The sequence below is a fragment of the Daucus carota genome, chromosome 6 (genome assembly GCF_001625215.2).
Source record: "Daucus carota subsp. sativus chromosome 6, DH1 v3.0, whole genome shotgun sequence".
In the NCBI taxonomy this organism is placed as follows: Eukaryota; Viridiplantae; Streptophyta; class Magnoliopsida; order Apiales; family Apiaceae; genus Daucus; species Daucus carota.
The window spans coordinates 22,645,352-22,661,781 of NC_030386.2; the positions used below are offsets into that span (position 1 = coordinate 22,645,352).

Below are 16,430 nucleotides of genomic sequence, written 5' to 3' on the forward strand. Positions count from 1 at the left end.
CGAAAAAGTCAAAACACGAAAAATGTCCGGAATATTAAAATTAAGCTAAAGGTGAGTTTTGTTGAAACTTCCGGGAAGAAAATTTGCTACACCGTTACGAGTTGACGGTTTTACGAATAATCAAATAATTAATAAATAAATACAAATATACGCAATTTAATCCGTAAATCGATCAGAAAATCATATAACAATCCATAAATCGATATGAACATAACTAAATAAACTATATTTTCTCCTGAGCATATAGAAATTGAAATCTCACGAATACGAACACATATGAGCAGTTAACGCAATAAACCAGATAATATAAAATTCACAAAAATTCATATATTAATCATATAATACTTATAATTAACCATAATTAATTAACCAACAAATCCACCAATACCACTTACTCACATCACACATATATTCACATAATAATCATCTAGAATTTTCGAAACAATATATGAAAATCAGTTTTAAAAATATAATCATTTATCAATAACACAATAACCCGGGGTTTAATATAAAATTTTGAAAACTCCTTAAACTGGAATAAAATATTAAATCTTATTCCTTATTTATTAAGAAGACCACTTATAATACTAATAAAAATATTTTTTAAAAATCCGGGTCATTACAGTGACCCTAAGTGTATCATATTATCAAAAAAAAAAAACAAGAAATATTGTCCCAAAAAAAAAAAGAATGTAACAACGCCACGTCATCGTGCCACGTTGTTTGTCAGTAATATTTCAAAACTCTGGGTTACTTATCCGCCTCCGGTTTTGGATCCAAAAGACCAACAATGATGATACATGAGTCCACAGATTCGGAAACCAGGCAGCTTTAAATAATTCATACAAAACCATCAAACATCCCCCCGCAAATCGTAAAATGTGTGCATATTTAACCTCCACACACGCATGCACGCACAAACCAAACTTATCTACAAAATTACCCACCGTTTTGTGTAATCTGTGTAATTTCTACACACCCAACCACACATCTACACATGCACTTACATGTATAAGTATAGCAAGCTCTTTCTCAGATATGTTGTTGTATTTGCAACAACAATATCTCCTTTCAATATACTTTGGTTTTTACAATTGAGAGCAATGTCGCCAACTGCAGCAATGCTGATTCTTTGTAATCACAGACATGGTTCATTCCTGGCTCAGGAGACTTCTGGTTCAGGAGCTGTTTCATTTTTCCGCGCCAAGGCGGAGGGGTTCAAGCGCTTTCTGGATCACATTCACGTATTTGAAGAAGGATCGAGTGCAGAACGAAGTAGTGTGGAGACTCGGGGGAAATATCCGTCTTCTGAGGCAGAGTTGATGGAGAACAGGCTTCGCGCAGTTCTTGAATTCTGCTGGTAGTTGTACCTTGTGTGTGTCTGTGTGTATATATGCTATGCAATTATGTACAGATTTGGCAATTCTTCTTCATTAAACCTGTGGTCATGTAGCTTGTGTTGCTTAGCAATCAAAGGCTGACATAATATGAGTTCCATTGCATCTCAAAACAGATAAATCTTTGTAAACTAAGTAGCATATGACTAAAAGAGAAAAAAGGAAAAAGGCAGCATAGCTCAATAGCTTGGGTGACTTCCAATTCAAAACCTGAAATAATGATTTATGTTGTATCTCAAAATAGATATAAATCATTCTATAGTCGAATCTAGAGAATTCTTGTAACAATGATACCAGGCCTTGTCACAAAAAGAGACGATACAGGAAGAATAATAATACAGGCACGGCTATTGATCACCACGCTGACATAAGCTCAAAAAATTTGTTTAAGAAAGTGAGAGTTCTCCGGCAGGAACAGATCTCTTTACAAGTTTAGCCCACGATTCGTTGGTCTCAGTGATCACCTTTAGCGCATAGTCCTGTTAAAGTCAATAAAGTACACGATATAATTAGAGTTAGAGCTCTTATTAGATAAAAATGGCATGCTCTTGCATAAGATAATAAAAGAGAAAGATGTTCTGCATTGTGTATATGACTATAAGGAAGCAGTCCAATCAGATACCTTATTTGCTGCCTTGTTGCCAAGACCAAACTTATTTGCAGGTTTTCCATCAGGGATTTTGTAATCTCTAAACCAGTCCCTAATTGCAGTAAGAGTTCCCTGGAAAAAAAACAAAAACAAATTAACAGCTCATACCCATGAGATGACAATTATATAACACTGTCAGAGATATGATGACCTCATACAAGTACTATTGCAGCGTACTTGGATTGTAGAACTAGAAGCAATGCACTAAGCATCAACTACTTATGTTGGAATAAAGCCATTTGCATGGAGACTCTCTATCATCCAACATTACAAACTAGACATCTTGCCCTTTAAAGAAAACAGTAAACACTTGGGAGAGAGATATAGATAGTGAATCTTGGGATGCGCCCGGTATCTGATCTAGTTGAGTGCTTGAGTCCAGAATGCAGTGGAGAACATAAATCCGCAGATCATAACTTTTTTCCGGGGGATTGATATGTAACAAGTCATTTTCATGCAATGTTTTCTGTGTAATTGTTTACTGTGCATTCAGATGAGGAAAATGTAGGACGATACATATTTATGACGTGGTTCACGATATGTCTATGATTCCAAGCCACGTTCATATTTAAGTGTAACTTTGATTGACTAATGTAACTATACAAGTACTAGGCCAACTGCTGACTACAGGAAAATGGTTCTATTTTAGTGTAAAAATCACAGTATAGCACTTGAAACAATGATGATGCTCTAAGAACACGGGGATTTTGTTTACAGGGCAAGTAACACAGGTGAGCGAGTGAAATCCTTAGTACCGACTCTAAGAAATTATTTATAAGTGTTTTGGTAATTTAAGCACAACCTCTAAAGACAAAAACACTCAGTATCTTAAAAAATCTGCACTCAAACTGTTAGAAACATATAAACACAATTACATCTTTTCGCGACAAAAATCATACCGGGAAATGCTTCTCAACATCATCAACATCATTCACAAGTGAAGCCTTTGGGTCATCCAGAGAAATCGCAACTATTTTCCAGTCAAGTTCTCCTTCATCGATCATAGCTAAAGCACCTAATGGCTTAACTTTCAAAATCTCACCAATTTTCCCCCGAGTTTCTCCGATCTCAACAACATCAACTGCAGATTCGGAAAGGAACCCTCGATATAACTTTCTTTGGATTGGATAATGTGATGTTATCATACAGGAGAAAGGACAAAGGGAGGTATACCTGGATCATTATCTCCGAATGCGCCCTCAACTTCAGAATTAGCTAATGTGGGGTCCTCCCATGTTTGTGGAAGCAATCCATAATTCCAATTGATATTGTATCTAGAAAAGACAAAGAGCTAATATTATAACTTAAGTCACATCATGTAATTCCATGGAATCATGGTAGATAAAACTAAGTCCTAACCCCTAAGCTTGATTTCATTACCATAGACTGAAGTCACAAAGACTAGCATGCCAACTATTACCCACAGTAGCAAAGATAATGAAAAAAAATAACCAATATGATATATTAATAAATACTTGTTCATGTATGGTAAGTATGATAAAAAAAATTAAAAGCAAACTGCTCTTATTAATGTAATGCTACAAAGTTCACTTAAAACAAGACAGAGAAAAAGGCATTCTCTCTGGACAAATAGTATGAGGTTGACATCTTCACCCTTATGGTTTTATCTTCCCTTATTTTTAATTTTCATTTTAAGGTGGACACTGGACACGAAGTCCTCCAGGAGTAGCAAGAAACTCGGTGGCGATTGTTTTCAACCAAAGCACAAAAGATTGAAACAAGCAGACAAGGATCATTTTGGTTCTACTATCACAATCAAAGTCGGTGATTATATTCTAAACAGATTAAAGACTGTGGGGAATCCTATGCAACAGTGTTTGCTTAATTTGATGTTATTTTAGTTGATACTTTACCTTTTTTAGTCCCAAAAAGTATGATTACTTCTGAGAGATTACAATTTTTTCACCTTACACGGAACCTTTAGATGCACATATAGAAAATGCCAAAACTTGGGAGCATTTCAAGGTATAGGCCTAACAGACACTGGAATACAGGGATTACATGATTAACTTTGCTTGTAACCTTTTGCAGCCTATATACATTTAATTGGGGAATAATGATTCACGAGGATGATTCTTCACTATAAAAAAAAAATCATTTTTTTGTATCTAATATTTAAATAAAACTATTTAATCGCTGTGAGTAGCTTACGGATAATATCGAAGTTTTCCTTTTTTGGTATCTTGCTTGATAGGAGTGAATGGCTCATCAGTAGCAACCTCCATCTTCGCGCTTGATTCTTTAGGAATTTCAACGATAAAATTGAAAACACCATCACCCACATGCAACGGTATATCATGCCAAGGAGAAAGCTGCACAGCAAACATGCATTCACTGTGAGATAATATAAACAAACATCCAACATTGTACGTGATTTGCCCAATTGCACATGTTATCAATGCTGTGCACTACAATACATTTCTGCAAACAGTTTTGGCTAATGAAACATCACATTAGCAATTTCTCTAAGCAGAGTATCCCCAAAAGGTATCTGATTAGACATATAGTCAACTTTTGTGCAGAAACAACTCCGTCACAAACAATTTCGAATCTAAAGAATTCACCAATAATAATTACCATTATATCCTATGCAGACTCCGTTAAAATTTGCAGTTTCACAGTCGTCATTTGGGTCATTGTTGGAGTTATAGCACCTAACTTATCATTATTTAATATATACATTAAAAAGGTAAAAATAACATTCCTCGCAGAAGCAGAAAACATGTACCTATTTTCAGGGACGGATCTAGAAATAACAGTCATTAGCAATTAAAACTCAGTTGTCATACTTATCGATTCAAAGTGAAAATTGGTCAAAGAATCATCATTAATATCTTGGACTTCTAGTGAATGAATGCCTTTGCGACTAGGCTCTCTCAGAACAGAAGTCTGTATTCTGAATTAACATTTAAACAAACTATCCAAGCCTTTACCAGGCTCATTAGTTGAGTCGTGGAATTATATAATCTCTATCCTAACTCATCATTACCAAAGCTTACCAAAATACAATAGCAGAGCTTAAGCTTTTCAAGGTTCCTATATATACTAGGCATGAGGCAAACAGAAACAGTGCGCACAAATGATCACCTTTTTCAAACTAGCCCTAAATAGTCAGCAATTAAAACTTTGGGAAAAAAAAGAGCAACTCTTTATGTATAAGTCGACGTTAAATCTTTATATATGATTATAACTACCATGACGAACAATGCCAGAATAACAAAATCATTACATTCCATTAAAGTACAAGAGCAGGAGAATTTTTTTACAATAAAATAGCCCCATTTATCAAATTAGCAGCCAAACAGACCCTAATCACAAAATTCCACAGACCCATCAAAATCAAGCTAGAATAACCCAAAAAGATAGTACCTTTCTGCCAGATTTCTCAAGAAAGAAGACACGATAATCAAGGGTCTCAGGCAAACCATCTTCTTTGGTAACAATTTCAGGTTTATAAAGTGATTTGCAGCTAAAAAGCCTCTTGGTGTTGGAGAGTGAAGTAAAGTTTGCATTTTTATTGAGATTGAAGCAAAGATTGAGGGATTGATGGGGTTTTAACAAATGGGGTTTCAGTAACAAGGAAGAAGCAGAGGTGTTAGCAGAAACAATGACTCTGGTGGCCGCCATTTTGCAGTGGTTGGTGGGTGAGAGTCGCAGATGGATCAACGGGTAGCTATATAGATATAGCTGGGTTAGATGAATGTGAGTGTGTATATGGGTCCTCCAATGATTTGTCCACTTTGTGGATTCGTTGAATAAAATTGTAAAGTGGCCTTTACTCTTGTTTGCTTTTTGTAAAAAATGAAATAAAAAACTGGATTACAAGGATTTTTATTCATTTTATTTTTAAGTATTACTTATTTTATCAAGAAAAAAGGAATGAATTTTAATATTACGTTCAGATTATGAATTTTTGTAGATTTTTGTAGTTCATCGTTCGGGTCGGTTAACTCAATATTTTAAATAGCTAAAAGTTTGAGATTGGGCAGAAATACCTTTATAACTTTCGTACTCATGACTCATGAGTGAACTGATGTATTATGTACTGTATTGAGTAAAGATAATTTGATTCAGGGGATCAAATTATAAAACATGTTTAAAATTTAAATAGATAGGAAGTTGATCGTACAGTCTACAGGTGGTGTTCTGTTAAAAGATCATACAGCACCACCAACTCACGTTGTCATGTTTCTGTAACTTATTTTCCCAGAAACAAAGAAATTCCTTATTATCGGTGATGAATATTCTTATTTTTTACAACAATATTGTAAACTTTAACTTTTGATCAACGGACATTTCAGTTTGCCCAAGATAAGCAGATAGTGATGTCGGTAGAATTAGCTTTGAATACCACTTGGCCATGTCTGATTCTTGACTGGTTTCAGTATCTCTTCAACCTCCAACAAAGTTTCCTCATCTTTTCCAACTGTTGCAAGTTCTGTGGCAGCTGCAACATTTTCCTCAACCTGTTGCGGAAAAATAATATTACTGTACTCTTGAGAAGGAATCAACAAATTATATTTCATACAACAAAGTTATTTTATATCATCTTCTTCACCTAAACCTGAGGTCCCAAAAGCAAAATCTGCATACATGTGGAGTAACACAATCAAAATAAACCTAAGAAATGCATTATAAGTTGATTTGCCTGTGTGTGTTATGTACTTGTGACGGGACTAGTTTCTTATGCTAGGAAGAATCTTTTGCAGTATATTTTTTTAACTGAGGAAATCAGTCCTGTATTTGATAGGCGATTCTCTGTGATACAAAAAAAATAGTTCTTCGGAAATTAAGGTGGCATTAGCCACCTTTGCATACAAGAAAAAAGTTCTGAGAAAACTAAGGCAGTATTAGCTACCCTTACAGTTGGGAGCCAATGTTATTATTAGTAATATATGACCAATAGCATATCTAACATATCTGTGTCCTCGAAAACAAACAAGCACCCTTAAAATTCACTGGATGAATTATTTCTACTATGATGCATCCACTATGTTAATATGCAAACTGTGCAGGTACACATTTTTAAACACCAAAATACCATTTGTATACATATACTTAACTAATGTTCAAAAAGCCCAGCAGAATTAGGAGGTAGTTTAATAGATGATATTAGATGAGTGGCAGTCTCTTTGTCATTTGGGCTTTGCCCTCTTATGCACCAAAAAAAACAAAGGCTATACCTGAATCAGAGATTGGCATGGTATAGTAAATGAAGTTATCAATATATATTCGCACATGCTAATGTAAGTCCACATGGAGCATGACAGAACTACCCCAAATGTGGGAAATCTGTAAGCAACTCCAAAGATTAATTCTCATTCTTCACACTAACAAATATCATCTCCTTTTTTTTTTTAATCAAAAAGAGACAAAAACAAAATAATATGTGATGAGCTCTAACATATATTTTACAGAATTGGGAAATAATATGGATATCGTACCATATTATTTGAATGAACTAATATGAGATAAGCAAGGCTCTTGAAACAGGTAATATAATATGTAATATGTTAAAAAAGTATGCATATGAACAGTTATCACAACCTGTTGAACGGAATTCATTCCAACCAGTACAGAAGAGATGTCTTTGTTTGATAAGCTGTATTGCATAGCTAATTTTGAAATATTTTTTCCCTTCTCTTTGCAAAAAACAGCTGCAGCTTGGCATGCAGCCTGCAGAGAAACAGCAACAACGCATGGGAGTAATATGAGAAGTTAATAATGACTAGGTCAAAGAAGATGACTGACCAAGATTATAAACCTCTAATTGCATGTCCAAGACTGATCCAAGAGCATATATTTTGACAAGGATTGCTGTCATAAAACGCATTGATAGACAAATGTACAGGTAACAGGCTAACAGGTAAGCTACCAATGTATCCACTCATCTTTAGACAGCAGATGACTAAATTATTCAACTTGAATGAAAAAGTATATGTTACAAGCTCTCACAGTAACTAATAATATCTTTATAGAGAATATTATAAGTCTTATCCTCAGCACAGACCTCTATAAATTTTAGCTTCGTTACATCTCTTTCTTCTCCTATTTTTTTTTACAAAAATTTCTCTTAGTTCCGCATTTTCTACTTGTCGGGCATCCAAAAGCCAAAACATCAAGTATATAGGAAACGTCGAAACGAACATCCAACTTTTATACATACATACATACATGTGTGTGGGTGTGTGTTTCATAAACCAGCTCCAGAACAAAATGAACATGAACAAACTGAGACACAAATATGGTAATGATGGATAATATAATATAGAAGAACCTTGAGCTCATTTGATGCTGGGTGCCACTCTGGAGGGCCATTCTCTGTAAGAAGCCCCATTGCAAGTGGAGAAGCACTGATCACACCAACACCTTTGCTCTTCAGGTAAGGAAGTAGATCTTCTAAAGCTGAATCATTTATACCATAATGACAGTATGACAAGATTACATCTACGGTGCCTGGTGGCACTCGATCTAAGACGTAAGTGAAGATCTCCAATGGAAGTCCAGTTATACCAATGAACCTGATTTTTCCAGTTTGCTTGAGTTTTTGCAGGGCTGGAATAGTCTCGTTTATAATCTTTAACGAACAAAAAACAAATTATGATTAGGTATGACATTTTAAATCGCACAAGAAGTAAATACGCCAATAATGTCCTGCGTTGCTAACGACAAGTAGACACGCAGATGTAAATGATTAAATTTTTACATATGTACCTTCAGAAAAATGTAAAACTGTAACGATTATACATTACATAATCAATAGGAGTAGATAATACACCTGATCAAGAGATCCAAATTCAATGTCGTGGCATTGCAATATGTCAACATAATCAAGCTGCAACCTAGCCAAGCTCTCATCAATGCTTCTAGTCACCCTGTCAGCACTAAAATCAAAACCCTCCTTATATCTTCCACATTTTGTTGACACAATATACTCATTTCTAGGAATTCCCGAAGCTTTCAATGCCTTCCCAAGTACTTTCTCAGATAGAGTTCCTCCATAGTACCTTGAAACACCAAACAATTGTGAAGGGAGAAGTCTGTCAATTACCTTTATTAATCATAATATTTTTATAAATTGTAACATGTGTCACTAAATTTCCTGACAACTAAATATGTTGGCTCTTTTACTCTAAAAAATTATATGATATACATAACATATATTAAATCCTTCTTTGTTTTTGACAGTATACATTATTTTGAACTATAATCAGTATTTAGAATTTAAATGAGGCAAGGTATTCGTCAGCAGTTTGAGCTCAGCTCATTAGATACTCCAATTTGACTCCGCGATGGCCTAAGCGAGCTCAAACTCGAGCTACTTGAATACTTACGATTAAGCCAAGAGTGAGCTTTGTTAGGCTCGCTGGCCTACACAAGCTTTCTTTTTTATATTATACATAGATTATGTATGATCTGTATCAAAATTATTATGTACTTTACAAATCTAACCTAGCTGTGCCCAAGCTGAACTTATCATATTCAAGTGTTTGTTACAGTAACATTTAGTACATTTAATATGAGCTCTAAACCGTTTGAACTTTTGTCGAGCCTAATTGAAGTTCAAAATTTAGAGACCGGTCGAGCTCAATCCCAACCTTTCTACTTGAGCTTGAACTCGACAATATATGTTGAATGAGCTCAATTACAGCCCTAGTTATGTCAGTGAGTCATAGTAGAGTGACATGTAGGCTAGAAATGGTTTGTAGCTGAACACGCCTTATATCAAATTAAATAACAATCGAAGTCTAAATTATACATTAAAGGCTATTGAAATTTAATTGGACCAGATAGAAACATGTATGATTGTGCTCAAATGTGAACTCCTTAAAATTAGAACATGAAATTAGAATCGAGAGAGCGAGAGACTAATACGGAGAGGTATCGAAGAAATTGATGCCACGGCGAAAAGCTTGAGCAACAGTGGCGATGGCGACTTCGTCGGAAACGGGGCCGAATACACTGCCCAGCGGGGAAGCTCCGAAGCCGACAGAGCTGAGTTTAAGACCTGTGTTTCCTAGCTCCCGGAGCTCCATTTTCGCCATTAATTTCAATAAATTCTAGGGTTTTTGTGTTTCGATACAAGTGGAGATAGAGAGACAGGTGATAAGAGTGGGTGATATGTTTCCCGGGTAAATATAAATAATCGTCGTATTTGTTTAACATCAAACAGCCTCCTGCTCTGTGCGTCTACCTCACAACTCAAGTCAATTCAGCTCTCTCTCACCAACTAACTTTTTAAGCCCTTAAACATGCTGCTTGCTTATGCAATTTGGATGAACTTAAAATAAGTGCTTATTGCTTAAAGCAAAAAAATAAAGTAAAAGTTATACTCCCTCCGTCCCCCTCAATTGTTTACATTGGAGGGGGACACGAAGACCAAGACAATGTATGAAAAATGAGTAAAGTTAGATAAAAAGTGGGTAAAGTGGTGGGACGTACCAATATTTAATAATATATTTGAGATAGTGGAAGAAAGTAGTGGGTGTAATAGTAGTTTTTATTGTTAAATATGAGATAATGGGGGAAGATAATGGGTGTAATGATGAGAAAAACTTACTATTTATAGTAACGTAAAGAAATGAGAGGGACATCCCAAAATAGTAACTGTAAAGAAATGAGAGGGACAGAGGGAGTAAGCAAGTTAGGATTTATAAGTGATAAAAGTGTTTGGGGAATAAGTAGAAGCACCGAGACAAAAGCTAGTATTCGTAGTTTTTTTTAATTACTTCTTGATTTCTTACACAAACGGTACAAATAAATGCTTCTAACTTATAATTCCACAAGCCGGGCTTATAAACCCGTGCCAAACACCAACAAAAATGTTGCTACTAATCTTATTACATTTACAAAATTTTGAAATATAAGAATTTGATAATGACATCTATGAAAGAACAGGGTGAAATTATAATTTCATAAATTATTTTGAAATTCTCTTTCTTTTTAAGATTATTTTTCTGAAAATACGTCATAAAATTATGTTATATAAAAGCATTAAAATACGTGTCAAATAATATAAAAAAATATATAAAAATAAGTGGGACGAAAGAAAATGTGATTTATATGATAACACACGCGTATATTGAATCCAGAATCAGCATATATCACAACTACAAACTGTCCAAACTAAAAACTTGACATAAAATAATTTTAGGCTATTGTGTATGGTTGCCAAAAAAGAATAAAGAGGCTGGTGTGTATGCCCCCTGGCATACATTCCAATTTAGTACTCACAGTTTGATATATTACTAGTAGTAAATTTTATATCAAGAAAAGGACACACCTATAAAATATGCATAATCTCACGCAAATATGTATTTGCCTAAATTACATAAAAATCATAACTAGAGCTTTGTCAGAAGACGGAATACCTGACACCAGCAGTTACAAATTACATAAAAACTAGACCTGGCGACACGCAAATTACAACAGCCCAGCAGCACAAGGTTTATTACACTAACAAGTACTGTAATACATATGCATCAAACACCTAAAGAGTCTTTACTACATTAGACATATCATATCAAACAGCTTAATACATGTGATGATACAATGAAGAAAGAGTTATAAATCAGCCCCAAAATTCTCTACTAACAAGAGAGTATCCTTCACTGTCCTTCTTGGAGCTATTTGCTTTGTAATCAAGTGACCATTTCTCAAATGTACAGTTAACAAAATCATAGTAGCCACCATGTATTGAGAGCAACCCCTTTGACACCCTTTCTTCAATCCACGGGTAACTTAGCAAGTTCAACAATGAAAGGTTGACTGATTCCTGAAACAATGATCAATAGCTGCGATTAGTGACATAATTAAGTTTCTTTGTTAATTGCGTTCCCCGTTCCCCTATCAAATTTTTTTTTTTTTCCACACAATATATATGTCCTGTTATCACTCTCAGAGTTCATCCCTTGACAATTTTTGACAACTATACATATTAATGTATTAATGTCAACTATGATTATTAACATATATGATTATTAATATTTGACAATTATACATATTAATCATGGAGTTCATTCCATTCTCATCTCCCCCTATACATATTAATGTCAACTATGATTATTGATGTATGTACTTTTGGAACCAAGTATGACAGTACACATGATGTAAATAGGAAAAATCAATCTCGGAGTTCACCCCTTAACATTTTGGTGTTTTTCTTTTTGGTTTCAGGGAAATAAAAATGGGTCATATGCTCTTAAGCAATCTGATAGACGTTAAATATTTCCGACGCAAGGATAGCAAAAATGTAAAAGATTAAATCCAAGGACTTATAAACCTATTTTGGAAAGACAAGTGTTTAGCTATTTTGGAAACCTCAGTTCCAATTTAAAATTAGTATAAAAGCATATCTAACACAGCTATGTAGTGATACAACGGGAATTCATGAGATTGCAAGTAATAATCAAAATAATAGTTAGAAGGAAGAAATTGATGAACTTGGAGAATTAGTAGTTTAAACAGAAAGAAATACTGAAATACTATGCAGACGGGAAAAGTTTTAACATCTACACTTGACAGAACCTTTTTCAATCCTCACATGCTATATAAAATATTATTATCTACTTCAACACTTGGTACATATATAATGTTAACAATATTTAGTGGTATAATAGGCTGAAATAGTACAAATTCACCAACAAAGGTAGTAGAAAAACATCATACCTTTTCACAGTGTCTGCACTGCAGGTCAAAGCTAAGATTGGAAGCAGCAGCTTTGGTGTTTATTTTTGCATTCTTACCGGTTACTACCCAGCTTCTAATAAAGCTTCTGAGGTGGATAAATAAGATAAATAAAAAATCAGTACAACTTTAATTTACATGCACAGGCATAGGTGAACCCAACCAACAGTAGCTGTTTTAAGGAAATACTTTGAATTGTCTTCATCTGGCATTCCCATTAGGGCACGGATGCCTCCACAACAGCTATGGCCAACAACTAGAATATTTTGAACCTGCAGAAAATCATTGGACTTAAATTTGGAGGAATGAGTAAAATAGAGTTAACAAATAGTATCTGGCATGACACCTGAAATTTGATATTATAAGATAGAATTCAGCTAAGGTATTTATGTACTCTACTTATTTATGCCGTAAGCTAATTCATCTCGTGCATATCTGATTGCCAGGTGTTATCTCAAATCCATATCAATCCCCGTAAATGCAAAAAAAAAAAAAAATAAATAAATAAAAATCCACAAGTCTGAAAAAATGGCTTTCTTTCCTCTCCACGTCCATCAATGTTCTCAGAATGACCAGTTAAAGGTATTAACTTGTAACATGGAATTTCCACATCGTGTTCTAATAAATGTTCATATATACATATTTAAATGGTTTTCTGATACAGCATGCAAAAATTCTAATCCTATACATCAGTGGATAGGCATACCAAGTTTTGAACATACAACTCCTGTTTTGTTTTCTCCTTTAATTAATTACCGAGGGAGAGGGGAATGGTGATTGGGGAGGTTCATACTCTATCTTGTTCTGCACTGAAAGTAGTTGCTACAACTATACTAGTAACCTACTGGATCCTCAACAAAATTCCCATTATATTTTACAAGAAGATAAGGAAAGTGCGGTAGAATGTAGTTACAGCTGCCTTTACTTACTTCTAAGGTATTCACCGAAAACTCAAGAGCTGCCTTTGTTTCCGTGGGCCCACTCTGCATACAAAAAGTTTTTAAGATATACAAAGTCAAGAATAAATATATATAACAAAAAACACTAGGGTCCATGGATGACACTGGTGCTTGGCGCCGCAATGTTCACTGAGGAGCCCTCGGTGTTTGTCTGCTACATCTTTTATCAAAATAAGGCACTACAGTTCTAGTTAAGAGGAATCAAATAGAGCTTATCAGTACCTCAAAAGGGGGAACTAGATTAGCGACATTACGAACCACAAAAGCATCCCCAGGTTGAAATCCTAAGATGTTGGATGGACATACTCTTGAATCTGCACAGGCAATAACAAGGACCTGTTCTTGGTATTGTTAGTTAACTGAGTACTACTATTCATGAAGCAAACTGTCATCTGATAGATTAAAAACAGAATGGGCATGTGGGTGTTTAATGAGCTGAAATCGGGTAAACAATGTTACCTTCGGGGCTTGACTTTTGGCAAGATTTTGGAAGTGCTCCAAGTTTTCCCTATGAGAGATTTTTTTACAATTAATTAGAAGACTATTATTTGAAAATAAAACTAAATCCTACAGTTCTTAATCCAGAGGCACATAATTCATACTGGTATTTATGTCTTTTGAAACTGAGAAATCGGTGCTTCATTTCATTGAACAGGTCATTTCCATTTTGAGTTCCACTTGTGCTCCTTTGTTTGGTATCTGCAAGCTCTTGAGTTACTCGTGGGGAATCCATTGATGCCTTTAATCCTAGAGCAGGATTGGTCCTGTGATAGAAAAGACAAATATGATTATTTGTAGTAGTAAATTTGAGGTATTGATGATACATCAAAATAATCATTCTTAGTTTCAGGTTTTTAAGAAGGTAGCACAGATGCATAAATTTGTAATATTTCTGCACTTGCAAGCCAGACATTATACAAAAAAATAATTTCACACAGAGCATAAAACTATCAAATTGGGCTACATTAGTAGTAAAATCTAATATTCATCTACGAATTCTAGAAATTATGTTCAGTATACCAAACTTTTTTTTTTTTTTAAAGGCTCCTCATTTCAAGTTTTCATTGAAATTTATCTATAGTGCAAGATACTGCTCCAGAGGACAGAGTAAAAGATTTATTGCTTCAGACAAACCTTACTAACATAAAGAACTATCACTGTTAAATTCAGGTACAGAAACTTAAAACACAGAGCAATCCGGAGAAAACTAAGTACTACTTAACAGAAAGCACTAAATAGCAGTGACTAGATTATTCAGTCATTTCTTCAAACACCTTCTGTTGAATACTTTCACAATACATGCGAGCACCATCAAAAACCACTTCCAAAGTTCAGAATTCCAACACACCATTTCACATACTTAAATTTCAATTCACACCGATCAACATCCCAAGAAACAACACGGAAACAACTGAGCACAATTCAATTGCTGTACATTTCATTAACAATCACCATCACACAACAAAACCAAAAGATAAGAACTTTCTAGAGTTTAAACACACAATTCAAAAATCCAAAAACAACCCACCTAGAACAAATGACTTGTCTCAAATGGGTCAGCTTCCTTTCAGAGAAATTCAACTTACATCCAAAGATCTGCTCAATAAACGAAAAAAGATCAGTACTTTGTGTGTGTAAAATGTATGTGTTTGCTATATATAAAAAGGGGGAATTAGTCTAATATTATAATTACTGATGATGAAGCAGGTGAATTTAGAGTGAATTGAGTAGAAGATTTGAGTAGAGAGGAAGATCCAACAGCATTATCCATCACAAAGATCTAAAAAAGTTGAGCCCTTTTTTCTGTGTGGTGCAAAATGAAAGAAGAGAGAATTATAATCAAAGAGAGTGCTACTAATATTCTGTTTCTCTTCTTCGGATTTATCAAAGTAAAGAGGGATTGTATACATGTAGGTGTGTGTGTATAAATAAATGAGTAATATAATTGGTGGGATCAAAGAACACTTGTTTCTCTCCCACCAAGACGGAGAAACCTATGCGACTAATTTACAGACAGATGTTGTGTTCTGTAATTGTTACAAGTAGCTGACAGTTGAACTTTAAACTAACAAGGCCCCCACCTTGTGGCCCGTACCAATATATTATTACTATTATGTTTGGGCTTTCTTGGTGTATGGATGGACTTGGGTTGGGTTTCATTTTGGGCTCCTTGGCGGAGGAGTTCAGAATTTAGAAGCTAAAAAATCTGAGGGGATTTCTGTTTTGTAACTCATTTTCTTGCAGGTCACATTGTCTTGTAATATGATTTTTATTTCATTTTATTAAATTTATACTTAAATACATTAATATGATTTAAATTTCATATATTAAATCTGTACTTACATGACTTGATTTTTTTATCTTAAACTGTTATTGAATTATGAAAAGTTAAGCTTAATTATAAGTCATAGCCTATGTTTGGCTAAGGACAACTTCATGATCGTTTGACTTAATTTAAAAATATACATATTATTTGTAAGTAATAAGTTACTTATAATGAAAAATAACGTATATGTTTGGGTAAAAAAATTATATTTATAATTTATTAGATATAAAAATATATTGATCATACATATTTTTATAAAGAATTTTTCTTAAAAGATATTTATCAATAGCACTTTGTAAACTTTTATACAAATAATACAAATAAATTGACCCACTTCATCTTATTTTATTGTATGAGAGGGAGCTGCTCCTCATCTTATTTTGAGCAACCTG

The 16,430-nt window shown here is 34.3% G+C and overlaps 3 protein-coding genes across 3 annotated transcripts; all 3 read right to left on the bottom strand.

The window, feature by feature from the left end:
* Positions 1-1,572: 1,572 nt before the first annotated feature.
* On the bottom strand, positions 1,573-5,845 carry LOC108192918 (soluble inorganic pyrophosphatase 6, chloroplastic). The gene is made up of 6 exons (XM_017359454.2): positions 5,437-5,845; positions 4,219-4,379; positions 3,220-3,320; positions 2,946-3,127; positions 2,020-2,118; positions 1,573-1,876 (listed from the first exon to the last, which is right to left on the bottom strand). Exons 1-6 carry the CDS (start codon positions 5,692-5,694, stop codon positions 1,784-1,786), a joined length of 894 nt encoding a protein of 297 aa, XP_017214943.1. The 5' UTR covers positions 5,695-5,845; the 3' UTR covers positions 1,573-1,783.
* A 305-nt stretch (positions 5,846-6,150) lies between these two features.
* Positions 6,151-10,319, bottom strand: LOC108224817 (L-galactose dehydrogenase). The gene is made up of 5 exons (XM_017399547.2): positions 9,943-10,319; positions 8,846-9,074; positions 8,345-8,644; positions 7,615-7,743; positions 6,151-6,533 (listed from the first exon to the last, which is right to left on the bottom strand). Exons 1-5 carry the CDS (start codon positions 10,110-10,112, stop codon positions 6,405-6,407), a joined length of 957 nt encoding a protein of 318 aa, XP_017255036.1. The 5' UTR covers positions 10,113-10,319; the 3' UTR covers positions 6,151-6,404.
* A 1,050-nt stretch (positions 10,320-11,369) lies between these two features.
* On the bottom strand, positions 11,370-15,751 carry LOC108224865 (beta carbonic anhydrase 5, chloroplastic). Its single transcript, XM_017399609.2, has 9 exons — positions 15,406-15,751; positions 15,241-15,308; positions 14,315-14,476; positions 14,172-14,220; positions 13,935-14,048; positions 13,683-13,736; positions 12,943-13,025; positions 12,736-12,841; positions 11,370-11,842 (listed from the first exon to the last, which is right to left on the bottom strand). Exons 1-9 carry the CDS (start codon positions 15,481-15,483, stop codon positions 11,639-11,641), a joined length of 918 nt encoding a protein of 305 aa, XP_017255098.1. The 5' UTR covers positions 15,484-15,751; the 3' UTR covers positions 11,370-11,638.
* Positions 15,752-16,430: the final 679 nt, after the last annotated feature.